At 51.2% G+C, this 16787-nt stretch overlaps 1 protein-coding gene and 1 long non-coding RNA gene across 2 annotated transcripts in view; one reads left to right on the forward strand and one right to left on the reverse strand.

Moving 5' to 3' along the window:
- Positions 1 to 13603, reverse strand: part of drc1 (dynein regulatory complex subunit 1 homolog (Chlamydomonas)) — a 118535-nt gene extending 104932 nt beyond the window's left edge. Inside the window, exon 1 of the mRNA XM_072498932.1 lies at positions 13403 to 13603. Within this exon, the coding sequence (XP_072355033.1) occupies positions 13403 to 13527 (125 nt within the window). The 5' untranslated portion in view covers positions 13528 to 13603. The remainder of the gene's footprint in view (positions 1 to 13402) is intronic.
- A 171-nt stretch (positions 13604 to 13774) lies between these two features.
- Positions 13775 to 16787, forward strand: part of LOC140410620 (uncharacterized) — a 55792-nt gene continuing 52779 nt past the window's right edge. The window contains exon 1 of the long non-coding RNA XR_011940697.1: positions 13775 to 13989. This is a non-coding gene — a long non-coding RNA (uncharacterized lncRNA). The remainder of the gene's footprint in view (positions 13990 to 16787) is intronic.

The raw sequence follows: 16787 nt of genomic DNA on the forward strand, positions 1-16787 counted from the left end.
CATGGTAGATGTCATCACATAGTGACAGAAAACTCAGTGAATCCTCTCTCCCTGCATCCACACACACATTGTAATCAGCTCTTCTTCCCATGACTACACACACACACAACTATTCCGAGCACACGTTCTCCTCCCCCTAAATTCACAGCAGCCCCTCTTCCCAATCTCTTTTCCTCTCTCTCCACTCAACACCCCCAACTCATGCCCTCCCTCCTCAGCTCATCACTTGTTCAACTATTCTGCCACCTCCCACTCACTCATCCCCTTCTCAATTTTCACCCTATCTCTACGTCTATTACTCCACCTCATCCAGGCTCAGCTCCTAATCGCTACCACTGCCTCTTTCAGTGGACAGCTCCAGTTACCCATTGGCCGATGGCACCTATTGTCAGGGAACAATGAGCTGCCTCCTGGGGAATAGATGCTCATGCCCTGCGACTTAGATCCTGTCGGACCGGGAAGCGCAGCCTCTTCGATTAGTGGGTGCTTGGGTAATGCCAGGTCCCCAAGGAGACTATGGTTAATAACTGGTCCAGCCATTCACCATCAGATCTAGCACATAAAGTATTATTGGATCCTGCTTTCCTCTGCTAAATCGGTTAGCTATTCCCATTTTATCTTATCTTGCAAGTCAAAAGTGACTCTGGCTTCCTTTCTCATTTACAAACCATCTTCTTATCCTCGTCTTCTCTAACCTCACTAATTAAAACTACAACCTCACTAACTACAACTACAACTGCAAGGGCGACACGGTAGCACAGTGGTTAGCACTATTGCTTCACAGCGCCAGGGTCCCAGGTTCAATTCCGGGCTTGGGTCACTGTCTGTGCAGAGTCTGCACGTTCTCCCTGTGTCTACGTGAGTTTCCTCCGGGTGCTCTGGTTTCCTCCCACAAGTCCCAAAAGTGCTGTTAGGTAATTTGGACATTCTTAATTCTCCCTCTGTGTACCCAAACAGGTGCCGGAACATGGCAACTAGGGGCTTTTCACAGTAACTTCATTGCAGTGTTAATGTAAGCCGACTTGTGACAATAAAGATTATAAAGAAACTCATAGACTTCTTTGCCAATCAGATTGGAACCATCTGATCAGCTACCTCTGCCACTTCTCTCTCTTCCAATAACCCATTGGGCCAAACTTCCTCTAGGTTTCTCACCTACTCGAGCCCTAAACTCACATCTTTAGTTCTTCTCCTATCTCCCTCATGCTCTCTTCAAAATCAATTTGTTCATGAGGCCATCCTCCTGTTCCCTCAACCCTATTTCCATGAGCCTGCTGGCCATCCCACTTCTCTTCCAGGTTATCATATTAGCTGATATTGTTAACAGTTCTCTCTCTTGCTCACTTTCCTGAAAATCTGTTGTCACTACCCCTCTCCTTAAAAAAAACAACATTGACCTTCCTGTCCTTGCAATTATCCCACCTTCAACCATCCTTTCCTGTACAAAATCCTTGAACATGCTCTTGCCTCCTAAATTCAAGACCACCTTTCCTGAAACTCGACATTTGATTCCCTGGAATCAAGACCATAAGACCATAAGACATAGGAGCGGAAGTAAGGCCATTCGGCCCATCGAGTCCACTCCACCATTCAATCATGGCTGATTTCAACTCCATTTACCCGCTCTCTCACCATAGCCCTTAATTCCTCGAGAAATCAAGAATTTATCAACTTCTGTCTTAAAGACACTCAACGTCCCGGCCTCCACCGCCCTCTGTGGCAATGAATTCCACAGACCCACCACTCTCTGGCTGAAGAAATTTCTCCTCATCTCTGTGTTTCCAAGTTTGCACTCCTGCCACAATACCAAACTGGCCCTTCTCAACATCACAAATTGTGTTCCATGTGGCTGTGACAAAGGTAAACTATCCCTCCTCAATTGTCTTGATCTGTCTGCATCTTTTGACAGAGGTGACCACATTATCATCCACAAACACCTCTTCTCTGTCACTCAGCAGAGTGAAACTGTACTTGTCTGTTGTCATTCATATCCATCCAGTGCTGTAATAGCCATCGAGTCACCTGCAATGGCTCTTCTTCCAGTTATTGCATGGTTAACTCTGGTGTCCCCTTAGAATCTATCTATGGCCACTTCCTATTTCTCATTTACATGATGGCCCTCTGCGACATCATCTAACAACACAGCATGTTTCCACATGTGTGCTGATTACATCCAGCTCTACTTCATCCCCACCTCTTTCAACCCATCCACTATCTATAAATTGTCAGACTGCCTGTCCAAAATCAGTACAGAATGATCCAAAACTTCCTCCATTGTCTCTTCACCCTCCACCATAGACGCTGCTCCCTAACTGCCAACTTCATTACTCTCCTGGACATCAATCGGAGATGATTTGCAAACTTATTCTGAAGAGAGCTTCTGACCACATATTCGTATCATCACTACGACTATCTAATTCCACTGTAAGTTTTTCGGGCAACACCATCACCTATAAGAACTGTAAAATGCACACTGGCCATTTTAAATGGTACAAGTGGCCACGTTTGGCTGCAGAAACTGGCTGTTTCTCCCAGCAGGCTCAGCCCCCAGTCGAATTCACAAACGGTCAGAGCCCAGACAGGCTGCTGATTAGATTAACTGAAACACAAATGGAGCAGATGACATCACCAGACCAGACCCGCATCGAGATTGGAAGATCGATACCAACCACAATGGACCTGGATAAGATACAATAGGCACGATAATGGGGCTATCCAGCAGTACGGAGAAACCAATCTCCATGATGGGAAAGCAATCTGTAAGCCCCGGTAAAGTGATTCGGAACATCGATGGGGCCCATTCATACTGGGCAGGGCAGTCTCAGCCATTTGTAATTTCAATAGACTGTGCTATCACTGAGGCTGATAGCAATCCAGGACCATTGTTCTTGCAATTGCCGATGGGGGCGGAGCTCACGGGACTTTTTGAAATCTGAACTTTAAAAAGTGTGGCTTGGCAGCCATTTTCGCTCTCTTTCTCTTCGGACCCTCCCGAACCGAGTTACAGACAGCAGTTTCTTTTACAGCACGCAGCCAGCCCAGAAGGTCAAGGTCGACTCAACTGAGTAATTTATAATCCAGGATTGTGAGTATTTCCTAGTAATTCGTGAAGTTCCCGAGGGTAACATAGCAGTTGAGGCTTTGTGGGAATGGTGGGTGCATGAAACTTTCATAATGGAATACATTGCTAACACTGTTTACAGTTAGAATTTACGTTGTGTCCATTTAGTTCTTATTCCCATAGTCATAGTTTATAGAGTATAAGATACCTATGATGCGCAATCAATTACTCTCGAGACAAGGTGAGTCATAACTAATAGGCTTTAATCAGCTAGAACTGTTCCCAGCAGCTTCTTTTTTTAAAAAAATATATTTTATTCAAATTTTTCGGCCAAACAACAACACAAAGGTTTTCCCTTTTCACAACAATAAAACAATATAAATAACAGTGACCGTTTTAACAAGTAAATAAATAATATATAATATATAAACTAAATGGCAACTGCCATAACAAAAATAATAACTCTCCACATAATAAAATCACACAATCCAGTATACATAACCAAGTACAAATATCTATACAAAAACCGCCCGAGGACCCACCCGAGCCCCCCCCCCCCCCCCCCCCCGCCCCCCCTCCTCCCTGGGTTGCTGCTGTCACCTTCCCATTTCCTTTATCGTTCTGCGAGGTAGTCAATGAACGGTTGCCACCGCCTGGTGAACCCTTGAGCCGAATCCCTTAGCGCGAACTTTATCCGTTCTAATTTTATAAACCCTGCCATGTCATTTATCCAGGTCTCCACGCCCGGGGATTTGGCTTCCTTCCACATAAGCAATATCCTTCGCCGGGCTACTGGGGACGCAAAGGCCAAAACATCAGCCTCTCTCGCCTCCTGCACTCCCGGCTCTTCTGCAGCCCCAAATATAGCCAACCCCCAGCCTGGCTCGACCCGGACCTCCACCACCTTCGAAAGCACCTTTGCCACCCCCACCCAGAACCCCTGCAGTGCCGGGCATGACCAAAACATGTGGGTGTGGTTTGCTGGGCTTCTCGAGCATCTCCCACACCTATCCTCTACCCCGAAAAATTTACTGAGCCTTGCTCAGGTCATATGCGCCCTGTGCAAAACCTTGAATTGTATCAGGCTTAGCCTGGCGCACGAGGACGACGAGTTTACCCTATGTAAGGCATCAGCCCACAGCCCCTCCTCACTCGCTTCCCCCAGCTCTTCTTCCCATTTTCCCTTCAGCTCATCCACCATGATCTCCCCCTCGTCCCTCATTTCCCTGTATATATCCGACACCCTACCATCCCCCACCCATGCCCCTGAGATCACTCTATCCTGAATCTCCTGCATCGGGAGCTGCGGAAATTCCCTCTCCTGTTGCCTCGCAAAAGCCCTCAGTTGCATATACCAAAATGCATTCCCTTGGGGCAACCCATATTTTTCCATCAGCGCTCCCAGACTCGCAAACGTCCCGTCTAAGAACAGATCTCTCAGTTGCACAATCCCAGCTCTCTGCCATGCTCCAAATCCCCCATCTATTCTCCCCAGGACAAACCTGTGATTATTTCTTATCGGGGACCGCACCGAGGCTCCCGTCCTTCCCCTATGCCGTCTCCACTGCCCCCAAATTTTCAGTGTTGCCACCACCACTGGACTTGTGGCGTATTTCTTCGGGGAGATCGGCAATGGCGCCGTCGCCAGTGCTTGTAGGCTGGTTCCTTTGCAGGACGCCATCTCCAATCTCTTCCACGCCGCTCCCTCCCCTTCTCTCATCCACTTACACACCATTGAGATATTGGCGGCCCAGTAATATTCACTTAGGCTCGGTAGTGCCAGTCCCCCCCTATCCCTGCTACGCTGCAAGAACCCCCTCCTCACTCTCGGGGTCTTCCCAGCCCACACAAAACTCATGACACTTTTCTCGATTTTCTTGAAAAAAGCCTTCGTGACCATCACCGGAAGGCACTGAAACACAAAAAGGAATCTCGGGAGGACTACCATTTTGACCGCCTGCACCCTACCCACCAGTGACAGGGGCACCATGTCCCATCTCTTAAAATCCTCCTCCATCTGTTCCACCAATCGTGTTACATTAAGCCAAGGTTCCCCAACTCCTGGCTATCTGAATCCCTAAGTACCGGAAATCTCTTATTACCTTCCTCAGCGGTAAATCATCTATTCCCCTGCTCTGCTCCCCCGGATGCATCACAAACAACTCACTCTTCCCCATATTCAATTTGTACCCCGAGAATTCCCCAAACTCCCTGAGTGTCTGCATTATCTCAGGCATCCCCTCCACTGGGTCCGCAACATACAGCAATAAATCATCTGCATACAATGATACCCGGTGTTCTTCTCCTCCCCTGAGTACTCCCCTCCACTTCCTGGGGCCCCTCAGTGCTATAGCCAGGGGCTCAATCGCCAATGCAAACAATAGCGGAGACAGGGGACACCCCTGCCTCGTCCTTCTATAAAGACGGAAGTAGTCAGACCTCTGCCTGTTCGTGACCACACTCGCCACTGGGGCCCTATACAGCAGCTGTACCCATCCAATAAACCCTTCTCCAAAACCAAATCTCCTCAGCACTTCCCACAGATAGTCCCACTCCACTCTGTCGAATGCTCCGTCCATCGCCACCACTATCTCCGCCACCCCCTCTGGTGGGGGCATCATCATCACCCCTAGCAGCCTCCGTATGTTCGTGTTCAGCTGTCTCCCCTTAACGAACCCAGTTTGATCCTCGTGGACCACCCCCGGGACACAGTCCTCGATCCTCGTCACCATCACCTTGGCCAGGAGCTTAGCATCTACGTTTAAAAGGGAAATGGGCCTGTAGGACCCACACTGCAGCGGGTCTTTTTCCTTCTTCAAAAGGAGCGATATCGTCGCCTCCGACATAGTCGGGGGCAACTTCCCCCTTTCCCTGGCCTCATTAAAGGTTCTCGTCAAAAGCGGGGCCAGTAGGTCCATATATTTCCTATAAATTTCCACCGGGAATCCGTCCGGTCCCGGGGCCTTCCCCGCCTGCATGCTCCCAATCCCCTTTACCACCTCCTCCATCTCAATCTGTGCTCCCAGTCCCGCTCTCTCCTGCTCCTCCACCTTCGGGAATTCCAGCTGATCCAGGAAACACATCATTCCCTCCTTCCCTTCCGAGGGCTGAGCCTTATATAACCTCTCATAGAATGCCTTGAACACCCCGTTCACTCTCTCCGCTCCCCGTTCCATCTCTCCCTCCTCATCTCTCACCCCACCTATCTCCCTCGCTGCACCCCTCTTCCTCAGTTGGTGGGCCAATAGCCGACTCGCCTTCTCTCCATACTCATACTGTAAACCCTGTGCCCTCCTCCACTGTGCCTCTGCCTTACCCGTGGTCAGCAGGTCAAATTCCACATGTAGCCTTTGTCTTTCCCTGTACAGTCCCTCCTCCGGTACTTCTGCATATTGTCTGTCCACCCTCAGAAGTTCTTTCAACAATCGCTCCCTTTCTTTACCCTCTTGCTTCCCTTTATGTGCACTTATGGATATCAGTTCACCTCTGACCACCGCCATCAACACCTCCCAGACCACTCCCACCTGAACCTCTCCATTGTCATTAAGCTCCAAGTACCTTTCGATACACCCCCTCACCATTAGACATACCCCCTCATCCGCCAGTAAGCCCATATCCATTCTCCAGAGTGGGTACTGTTCTTTTTCCTCTCCTACCTCCAGGTCTACCCAATGTGGAGCGTGGTCCGAAATGGCTATGGCCGTATACTCCGTCCCTGTCACCTTCGGAATCAGTGCCCTTCCCAAGACAAAAAAGTCTATCCGTGAGTATACTTTGTGAACATGGGAGAAAAATGAGAACTCCTTACTCCTAGGCCTACTAAATCTCCAGGGATCTACTCCTCCCATCTGCTCCATGAAGTCCTTGAGCACCCTGGCCGCTGCCGGCCTCCTCCCGGTCCAGCCCTGGATCAAGCACCGTATTGAAGTCTCCCCCCATTAGCAACTTTCCCGCCTCCAGGTCCGGGATACGTCCCAACATACGCCTCATAAAATTTGCATCATCCCAATTCGGGGCGTATGCGTTCACCAGAACCATCGCCTCCCCTTGCAATCTGCCACTCACCATCACATATCTACCCCCACTATCCGCCACTATGGTCTTTGCCTCAAACAGTACCCGTTTCCCCACTAAGATAGCCACCCCCCTATTCTTCGCATTTAAACCCGAATGAAACACCTGCCCCACCCATCCTTTACGTAGTCTGACCTGGTCTATCAGTTTCAGGTGCGTCTCCTGCAACATAACCACATCTGCCCTTAATTTCTTTAGGTGTGCGAATACCCGTGCCCTTTTAATCGGCCCGTTCAGCCCTCTCACGTTCCACGTGATCAGCCGGGTTGGGGGGCTCTTTACCCCCCCCCCTTGTCGACTAGCCATCCCCTTTTTTAACCCAGCTCCTCACCCGGTTCCCACGTATCCGTATATCCCACCGACGGTGCCCTCCCGCCTCGACCACCCCATCCCATAACAGCTCCCCCTTCTCCTTAGCAGCAGCAACCCAGTTAACCCCCCCCCCCCTCTCTCCGCTAGATCCCCCTCCAGCATAGTTGAACCCCCCATGTTGCTCCCAGAAGTCAGCGAACTCTGGCTGACCTTGGCTTCCCCCCTTATCCTCGGCTGCCACTGTGCGAGGCCCCCTCCTTCCTATGTCCCCGTTCCCGCCACAATTACCCGGAACAAAGCCCGCGTTTCCCACTCGGCCCCACCCCTAATGGCGCATTTCCCTTCTCCTTCCCCTTTCCGTCCCACCGGCGCCCACAGTTCCTCATACTCCCCCTACATGGGGAAGAGAGAAAAGTTACAGGATCACAGAATTAACAAATTGAAAACTCCTCCCCCCCACCCCCCTTTCCCCTTCCTCGCTCTACATAATCACCCCACCACTTTGTCCCAGAAGCTCTTTCTCTCGCCAGACTATTCCAGCTTCTCGTCCACAATGAATGTCCACGCCTCTTCTGCCGTCTCAAAGTAGTGGTGCTTCCCTTGGTGTGTGACCCACAGTCTCGCCGGTTGCAACATTCCGAATTGAACCTTCTTTTTGTGAAGCACCGCCTTAGCCCAATTGAAACTTGCCCTCCTGCTCGCCACCTCCGCACTCCAATCCTGGTATACGCGGATCACCGCGTTCTCCCACCTACAGCTCCGAGTTTTCTTCCCCCATCTGAGGACCGTCTCTTTGTCATTGTAGCGGAGAAACCTCACCACTATAGCTCGAGGTATTTCTCCAGCCTTTAGTCTTCGTGCCAGAACTCGATAGGCTCCCTCCACCTCCAAAGGGCCCGTCGGGGCCTCCGATCCCATTAGCGAGTGAAGCATCGTGCTCACATATGTCCCGACGTCCGCCCCTTCTACGCCTTCGGGAAGACCCAGAATTCTTAAATTCTTCCTCCTCGATTTATTCTCCACTGCTTCCAACCTCTCCACACACCTTTTGTGCTGCGCCTCGTGCGTTTCTGCCTTCACCACCAGGCCCTGTATTTCATCCTTGTTTTCAGCAGTCTTTGCCTTCACGACCCGAAGCTCCAGCTCTTGGGTCCTCTGCTCCTCCTTTAGCCCTTCAATCACCTGTAATATTGGGGCCAACACCTCCTTCTTCAACTCCTTCTTCAGCTCTTCCACACAGCGCCGCAGGAACTCTTGTTGCTCCGCGCCCCATAACAAACGGCCACCTTCCGACGCCATCTTGCTTTGAGCTTCCCTTCCTTGCCGCTGCTGCAGAGGATCCTCCGTAATCCGGGCGCTATCCTCTCCCTTTTCCATGCGTGTCCGGGGGGATTCCCTTAAGGTTTACCGCACAGTGTTTTTAGCCGATTAAATTGCCGTTGGGGCTCCTATTAAGAGCCCAAAAGTCCGTTCCAACGGGAGATGCCGAAACGTGCGACTCAGCTGGTCATCGCCGCACCCGGAAGTCCCGTTCCCAGCAGCTTCGATACAGAAAGTGAAGGCTGCTGGGATGGCATTGGTTCTTATACTCCGCCTCTCAGGACGGAGCTATATACATTAGCCAATGGTAGACTCCTGGGTCTAGCAGACAGTAAGGGGGGGTATAGGGCCGCCAAATTTAAAGTTCAGGCTTTGCAGATGGCACTGGAAATCCAGCCCAAGAAGGGTGGCTGCGCAGAGGTGCGGCAGAACGTACAGGCGGAAATTGCGGAATTCCCTGCCTTGGACAGTGAGGTTCGCTTGGCAGAACCCCTTTATCTCCACCGCGCGTGACCAGGGATATCCTTTGGTTTACGGGATGGGTGACAAGGCGACAGCGCCTTACCGTGTCGGGGTGCACAAAGCTTTACGTGCTCCCGGAGTGGATCAGGCACGACGTCACGTGGCCATTGATGGCGATCGTTGTAGTGGCTTTCGCTAGCGTCCGGGGCCGACTCTGGTCCAGAGTTACAGAGGCCAGCTGGAGTAAAGGAGCATTCTGGTCGGGCAGCGTGTAGTCGGCTGTGGTGGGGGCCTGAGGCCCCATCCAAGATGGCGTCAGCCACGGGTCGCACATGGAGTCCGGGGATGCTGAAGATGGCGGCGGCAAGGGACAAAATGGCGGCGCCCACCCATCCAGCGTGGTGGCCGGGGGGCAAAATGGCCACGGCCGTGGGTCGCATGCGGCCTGGGGATAGGATGGCGGCGGTGGGCCTTGGACGGCCGGGACCAGAAACAAAGGCTGCCGATAGTCGCTGGCGACCGCGGCCACGGCGCGGGCCTGGCAGACCCCGACATAGTGACCCTTCTTGCCGCACCCTTTGCAGGTGGCGGTGCGGCCCGGGCAGCGGGCCGGGGATGATTCGCCTGCTTGCAGAAGAAACAGCGTTGGCCGGCGGCGATAGCGGGCCGTCTCACCGCGCAGGCTTGCGGGGCTAGCGAAAAGGTCTGGGGGGCTGCCGCGAGGGGGTGCCGCACGTCCGGGGGCAAAAGCCAGCGCGCTTTTATACGCAACGTCCATGGACCCTACCAGGGCCCATGCCTCAGTGAGACCCAATGTGTCCATTTCAAGGAGCCTTCTGCGGATGTCGGGGGAAGTCATACCTGCCACGAAAGCATCCCTAATTAAAAGTTCCGTGTGCTCGTTCCCCGCAACTGGTGGGCAGCCACAGTTTCGGCCTAGCACTAGCAGCGCCCGATAGAAGTTTTCCAGTGTTTCTTCAGGGCTTTGCCTTCTAGTTGCCAGCAGGTGACGGGCGTAAACCTGGTTCACAGGACGGATGCAATGTCCTTCGAGCAGTTCGATGGCTGCATCATAGTTCACCGCCTCCTCGATCAGAGGGTAGATCCCAGGGCTGACCCGCGAGCATAGAAAGGGCATTTTCTGCCTTTCTGTGGGGGTGTCGGCGGCCGTGTCGAGGTAGCCCTTAAAACATGCCAGCCAATGCTTGAAGATAGCAGCGGAGTTGTCTGCGTGGGGGCTGAGCTGAAAGCACTCCGGCTTGATGCGGAGATCCATCCTTTCAACTGAAGTAATAGCTGATTAAATTGATGCGCAATCAATTACTCTCGAGACAAGGTGAGTCATAACTAATAGGCTTTAATCAGCTAGTACTGTTCCCAGCAGCTTCGATAGAGAAAGTGAAGGCTGCTGGGATGGCATTGGTTCTTATACTCCGCCTCTCAGGGCGGAGCTATATACATTAGCCAATGGTAGACTCCTGGGTCTAGCCAATGATCATCCACCTCTCATTTAATACCTGGTATTACCACAACCTACATGTTGTTTTCTGGTGTTGATGAGGTTTAATCATGGTGGCTAATAAAAGATATATGATTTGAACTCGATTGGAGTCCATCTTGCTCTTTCATTTTCTCATCAGTTATCCCTGGTCGGGTCACAATTTAAATATCCCTTACCATAATTCCGGAGTCGAGAACCGAGGGCATTCTGGGCGATTCGAACCCGTCCACTCAGGAAAGGCTGCCAGGTATTGGATAGGCAGCAGTTTTCCTTTTCTCTCTCTTGGGGGGAGCTACTCTAGTGAAGTAGGCACATCGGTGAGAGAGAGAGAGAATCACTTGGGCATTGGTGGGGTTTGGGCAACGGAGAACCAAACCCAGAATAAGCCAGCGAGTGGAGTTAAAAAGAGGGAGCCCGCTACAATTCCACCTCTGTCACATTGCTCGATTCCAGCTCTGCCTCAACTCATCTACTGCTAAAACTCGCATCCATGTACCCTAAATTTGACTATTCCAATTTACTCCTAGCCAGCCTCCCATGTCCCACCTTCCATTAGCTTCAGGTCATTCAAAACTCATTTGTCTGTTTCGTAACTTGAACCAATTTCTGTTCATCCATGACAACTGAGCTCATTCTTTCAGACAAGCGACATCAAGATTGGAAAATTCTTACTTTGTTTTCAAATTCTTTTATGGCCTTGCGTCTCCCTGTCCTTATAACCTCCTCCAATCCCACAACCCTCCAAAATCTCATTTTCCCAATTCTGGTTTCTCGAGCAACCCCAATTTGATCTACTCCATGATAGGCTGCTATGCCTTCAGCTGTCAAGGCTGTAAGGTCTGGACTTCCCTCTCTCAACCTCTCCACCTTTGAATATTCTTTTCTCCTTTAAGATGTTCCTTAAAGCTTATCTCTTTGACGAAGGTTTTGTTCATCTACCGTATTATCTGATGTCAAATTTTGTTTGATAGCACTACTTTGTAGCATTCTTTACCCTATTAAAGGTGTCATTTAAATACAAATTGTTATTGGAGAAATTACTGGACCATCTAAGTGCCGCACATGAGAAATTCAGTGCACCTGAAGGCAAACCCAGGATTTTGTTCCTATTCTTTCATGGGATGTGGGTGTTCCTAATTTCCCTTGAACTGGGTGACTTTCTAGGTAATTTCAGAGGGCATTTAAGAGTCAACCACATTGCTGTGGGTCTGGAGTCACATGTAGTAGGTCAGACCAGGTAAGTATAGCAGATTTCCTCCCCCAAGGATATTAGTGAGCCAGGTAGGTTTTTACAACAATCTACAATGGTTTCAAGGGTATCATTAGACTTTTTAATTGTTTTATTAATTCTTTTTTAACTTGTTCAAATTCAATCATCTGCTGAGGTGGCATTCGAACCTGCGTCACCAGAAAGTAGCCCTAGGTCGCTGGATTATCAGTCTAGGGACAATTTTGCAACACCACTACCTCTCAAAATATCCCTGAATACTGCAATATATAAGTAATATATTAATTAACAACATCCCAAAGCTAAATTCTCATCTTGGAACCCAAGGTTGTCATTCAAAATCCAAGTGCTGCTGCCTTCTTTATTTCACAATCAATCAACCAGGAGCAATCAACTGATTCCTGATATGTAAAGGGAATGTTGATGTAATAAAATTAAAATGATACTAATTAACAATGGAAAAAAGCAGATTAAATTAGAGATGAAGCCAGATGGGGATACTCAATGGAATTAACCTCCAGAGAACCAGAAGCGTAATTGGAAGCAGTATATTATGCACATCTTGAATGCTGCAGAACTTAAGTATCCCATGTGGTCGAGGTGTCTTTAACGATTTATGATGTGGAGAAGCCGGCGTTGGACTGGGGTGAGCACAATACGAAGTCTTACAACACCAGGTTAAAGTCCAACAGGTTTGTTTCGATGTCACTAGCTTTCGGAGCGCTGCTCCTTCCTCAGGTGAAGGCACCAGAGACTGCCAGGCCTTCACCTGAGGAAGGAGCAGCGCTCCGAAAGCTAGTGACATCGAAACAAACCTGTTGGACTTTAACCTGCTGTTGTAAGACTTCGTATTTAACGATTTAGTTAGTTCTTTGAATTTCTTCGCAATACTTAATTACCCACCCCTGCTAGTGTTTTAGGGGTTTGTGCTTTAAATTTACCCGAATTGGAATCCATTCATGCATCAGAATTTGTTGAAACTAGTGTGCAAAAATTAACTGCGCTCTGCCGTTCGTTTTCTAATCCTCTGAATTGGGCTGTAAATTTGCTAGATCAATGAACCCGACAGGACCTGCATTTGACAAAGAGACATCCAGACTCTCAGGCCTGTTGAGATTGTCCAGCATTTTCTATTTTTGTTTCCGATTATTGCACCCGCAGTAATTTGCTTGTATCTTAAGATCTGCCTTTTGCTCGTTTAGATATTTATTTATTTTGCAGGGCAAGTGGCTGAAAGAGTGCACAGATTTTTTAAAAAGATTTAGCGGACGAAACGTGGGCGAGCAACGGTGTAACTTCCTAAGCGAACCAACGGGAGAGGCTGCTGTGAAATTGGCAGCGCGGAGACTGGGGAGGAAGGGTAGGTTAGAGTGGGGCGAAGCCGGTGCCCAGCCGGCTCCAGGTTTTTCCCCTCTGGCGAACCGGGCACGACCCGTGCTCTCACCGTTGCTTCTCCTCCAGCCGCTGGGCAATCCGCTGCCGGCGGGCGGCGATCCTCTGTTCGGGGACATCCGAGTTCACGCTGAGGGCCTGCTGCTCATCGGCCCTGGGTAGAAGTATCTCCGACATGGTGGGCGGTGAGCGGAGCCCGGGTCTCCGAGTCGCTGTCCTTCAGTCAGGGGCTGGAGGCCGACTGGTGACTGCCGTTGCCAGGAGACCGCGGTCGCTAGGAGACGGCGCACGCTCGGGCGGACAGTCAGGGCCGGCCCCTGGCTGAAGGCCCCGGGACCTGGGAGAGAGGCGGGGGGACCCTCAGTGCGGGCAGGGAACTCGATTTTCAACCCCTTTCTATCGACCCCTCCATTCAGTCCCTTACAAAGTCCAACCGCGACTTGAAATGCCTTAAAAAGAATGAAGGCCTCTAGTTAACAGTTTATTAAATCACGGGTTCCTTAACGTTTATACTGGAAATGGGATGCCAAAGGTTGACTTCAATCAAAAGCATAAAAATTAATCTCCCCCGCCCCACTCGCTTCACTGTCTCGGTAGAAGTTTCAGTTATGAAAGCTACTGCTGGAAACTGTCCAAAATGTAAGTTCTGATATCAGATATAATATAAATAACGACGCCGTGACACAACTGCGATTGAAGTCTCTGTTGTTTCGTCTTTCTTGCTACCTAATGGAGGTGTCGCCATTGGCTCGGAGGTCGCATGCTTTTAAACCAGAAGGTTTTAGATCCAAGTGCCTCACAGGGCATTCAGCCCGAGTCCATGTCAGCACGCGGTGATGCACTATCACTTACGACGAGAGTAGAGAGTAAGCGAGGCTTTATTACACAGATGTGTGGCCTCCTACAGCTACTGCCAAAATGGCTGCAGTTCGGAGAGCACACACATTAGTAGGCAGAGCCAGCAGGCAGGGATCTACCCCCATACCTGTAGTACAGGGAATTACCGTATTACCCTCGTATGCAGTGCAGTATATACAATATAATACAACAGTGGTGACTATCACATTCACCCCCTGTTAAAAATGAGTCAGCGAGGGGGGGGGGGGAAACTTTACATACAGGTTGTCATTAAAATTTCAGAGAAAGTTACAAATTTTGACAGTCGGGCACCTTGATCCGTCGTTGAGAGCGCCGCAGTGGTGGTGGTGAGTCAGGCGTCAGCTCGGTCGTTGGTGACTCCGGGAGTGTGTCGACATCCTCTTCATCCCCAGGTGGGACCAAGGGGAGGACAGATTGTCCTGGAGCGGGGGCTGTGGTGGGGAGCGCTCGCTGGGGGAATGGAGGGTGGCACCGGGGCAGGAGGGGGGGGACCCAGCTGGTGCCAGGTCCCTGAGGGAGATGGTGTCTTGGCGGCCATCTGGGTACGCTACCTAGGTGTACTGCGGGTTTGCGTGGAGTAGCTGTACCCTCTCAGCCAACAGGTCCGCCTTGTGGAGCCGCACGTGCTTGCGGAGGAGAATGAGTCCTGGAGCTGCCAGCCACGTGGGGAGCGAAAACCCAGAGGTGGACTTCCTGGGGAAGGCAAAGAGACGTTCATGGGGGGTTTCGTTAGTCACCGTGCACAGGAGCGACCGAATGGAGTGAAGTGCGTAAGGGAGGACCTCCTGCCAGCGGGAGGCCAGGAGATTTCTGGTCTGTCCCATTCTCCCGCTCCACCTGCCCGTTTCCCCGGGGGTTGTAGCTGGTCATCCTGCTCGAGGCAGTGCCCCTGTTGAGCAGGTACAGGCGCAGCTCATCGCTCATAAATGAGGATCCCCGGTCGCTGTGGACGTAGGCGGTGAAACCGAACAGAGCGAAGATGGTGTTGAGGGCTTTGTTCACGGTGGCAGACGTCATATCGGGGCATGGGATGGCGAAGGGGAATCTGGAATATTCGTCGACCACATTGAGAAAATACGTGCTGCGGTCGTTGGAAGGGAAGCGCCCTTTGAAGTCCACGCTGAGGCGTTCAAAGGGGCGGGAGGCCTTCACCAGGCGCACACGGTCTGGCCGGTAGAAGTGCGGTTTACACTCCGTGCAGACCTGGCAGTCTCTGGTGACAGCCCTGACTTCCTCGATGGAGTAGGGCAAATTGCGGCCCTTAATGAAGTGATAAAAGCGGCTGACCCCTGGGTGACAGAGATCGTCGTGCAGGGTCCGGAGTCAGTCCACTTGTGTGCTGGCACATGTACCTCGGGACAGTGCATCGGGGGGCTCGTTGAGCTTACCGGGGCGATACAAAATCTCGTAATTAAAGGTGGAGAGCTCGATCCTCCATCGCAAGATCTTATCATTTTTGATCTTATCCCGCTGTGTGTTGTTAAACATGAAGGCAACCGACCGTTGGTCAGTGAGGAGAGTGAATCGCCTGCCGGCCAGGTAATGCCTCCAATGTCTCACAGCTTCTACAATGGCTTGGGCTTCCTTTTCGATGGAGGAGTGTCGAATCTCAGTGGCATGGAGGGTACGGGAGAAGAAAGCCACGGGCCTGCCCGCCTGGTTGAGTGTAGCGACCAGAGCAAAGTCCGTGCATCACTCTCCACTTGGAATGGGATGGACTCGTCCACAGTGTGCATTGCGGCTTTGGCAATATGATGCGATTGAACGCCAGTCGGGCCTCAGCCGTCAGGGGAAAAATGGTGGATTTGATCAGTGGACGGGCCTTGCACGCATAGTTGGGGACCCACTGGGCAGTACGAGAAGAACCCCAGGCATCGCTTCAGGGCCTTGGGGCAGTGGGGAAAGGGGAGTTCCAGGAGGGGGCGCATGGGGTCGGGGTCGGGCCCTAGGACTCCGGGTTCCACGGCGTAGCCGAGGCTGGCCTGGCGGGTTGTGCGGAAGATGCATTATTCTCTATTGTCGGTTAGGTTCAGGAGCTTAGCGGTATGGAGGAAATGCCGGAGGTTCTAGTCATGTCCTGCTGGTCATGGCCGCAGATGGTGACATTGTCCAAGTACGGGAACGTGACCCGCAGCTCATACTGGTCAACCATTTGGTCCATTTCCCTTTGGAAGACCGAGACCCCGTTGGTGACGCCGAAGGGTACCATGAGGAAGTGGTAGAGGCAGCCATTTGCCTTGAAGGCAGTGTATTAGCGGTCCTCCGGGCGGATAGGGAGCTGGTGGTACGCGGACATCAAGTTGACTGTGGAGAAGACTCAATACTGCGCAATCTGATTGACCATATCAAATATGCAGGGGAGGGGGTACGCATCGAGCTGCATATACCGGTTAATGGTCTGGCTGTAATCGATGACCATCTGGTGCTTCTCCCCAGTCATGACGACCACCACTTGGGGCTCTCCAGGAGCTGTTACTAGCCTCAATGATCCCCTCTCGCAGGAGTCGCTGGACCTCCGACCTGATAAAGGCCCTGTCCTGAGCACTGTAGCGTCTGCT

Source organism: Scyliorhinus torazame, chromosome 4 (genome assembly GCF_047496885.1).
Source record: "Scyliorhinus torazame isolate Kashiwa2021f chromosome 4, sScyTor2.1, whole genome shotgun sequence".
Classification (NCBI taxonomy): Eukaryota; Metazoa; Chordata; class Chondrichthyes; order Carcharhiniformes; family Scyliorhinidae; genus Scyliorhinus; species Scyliorhinus torazame.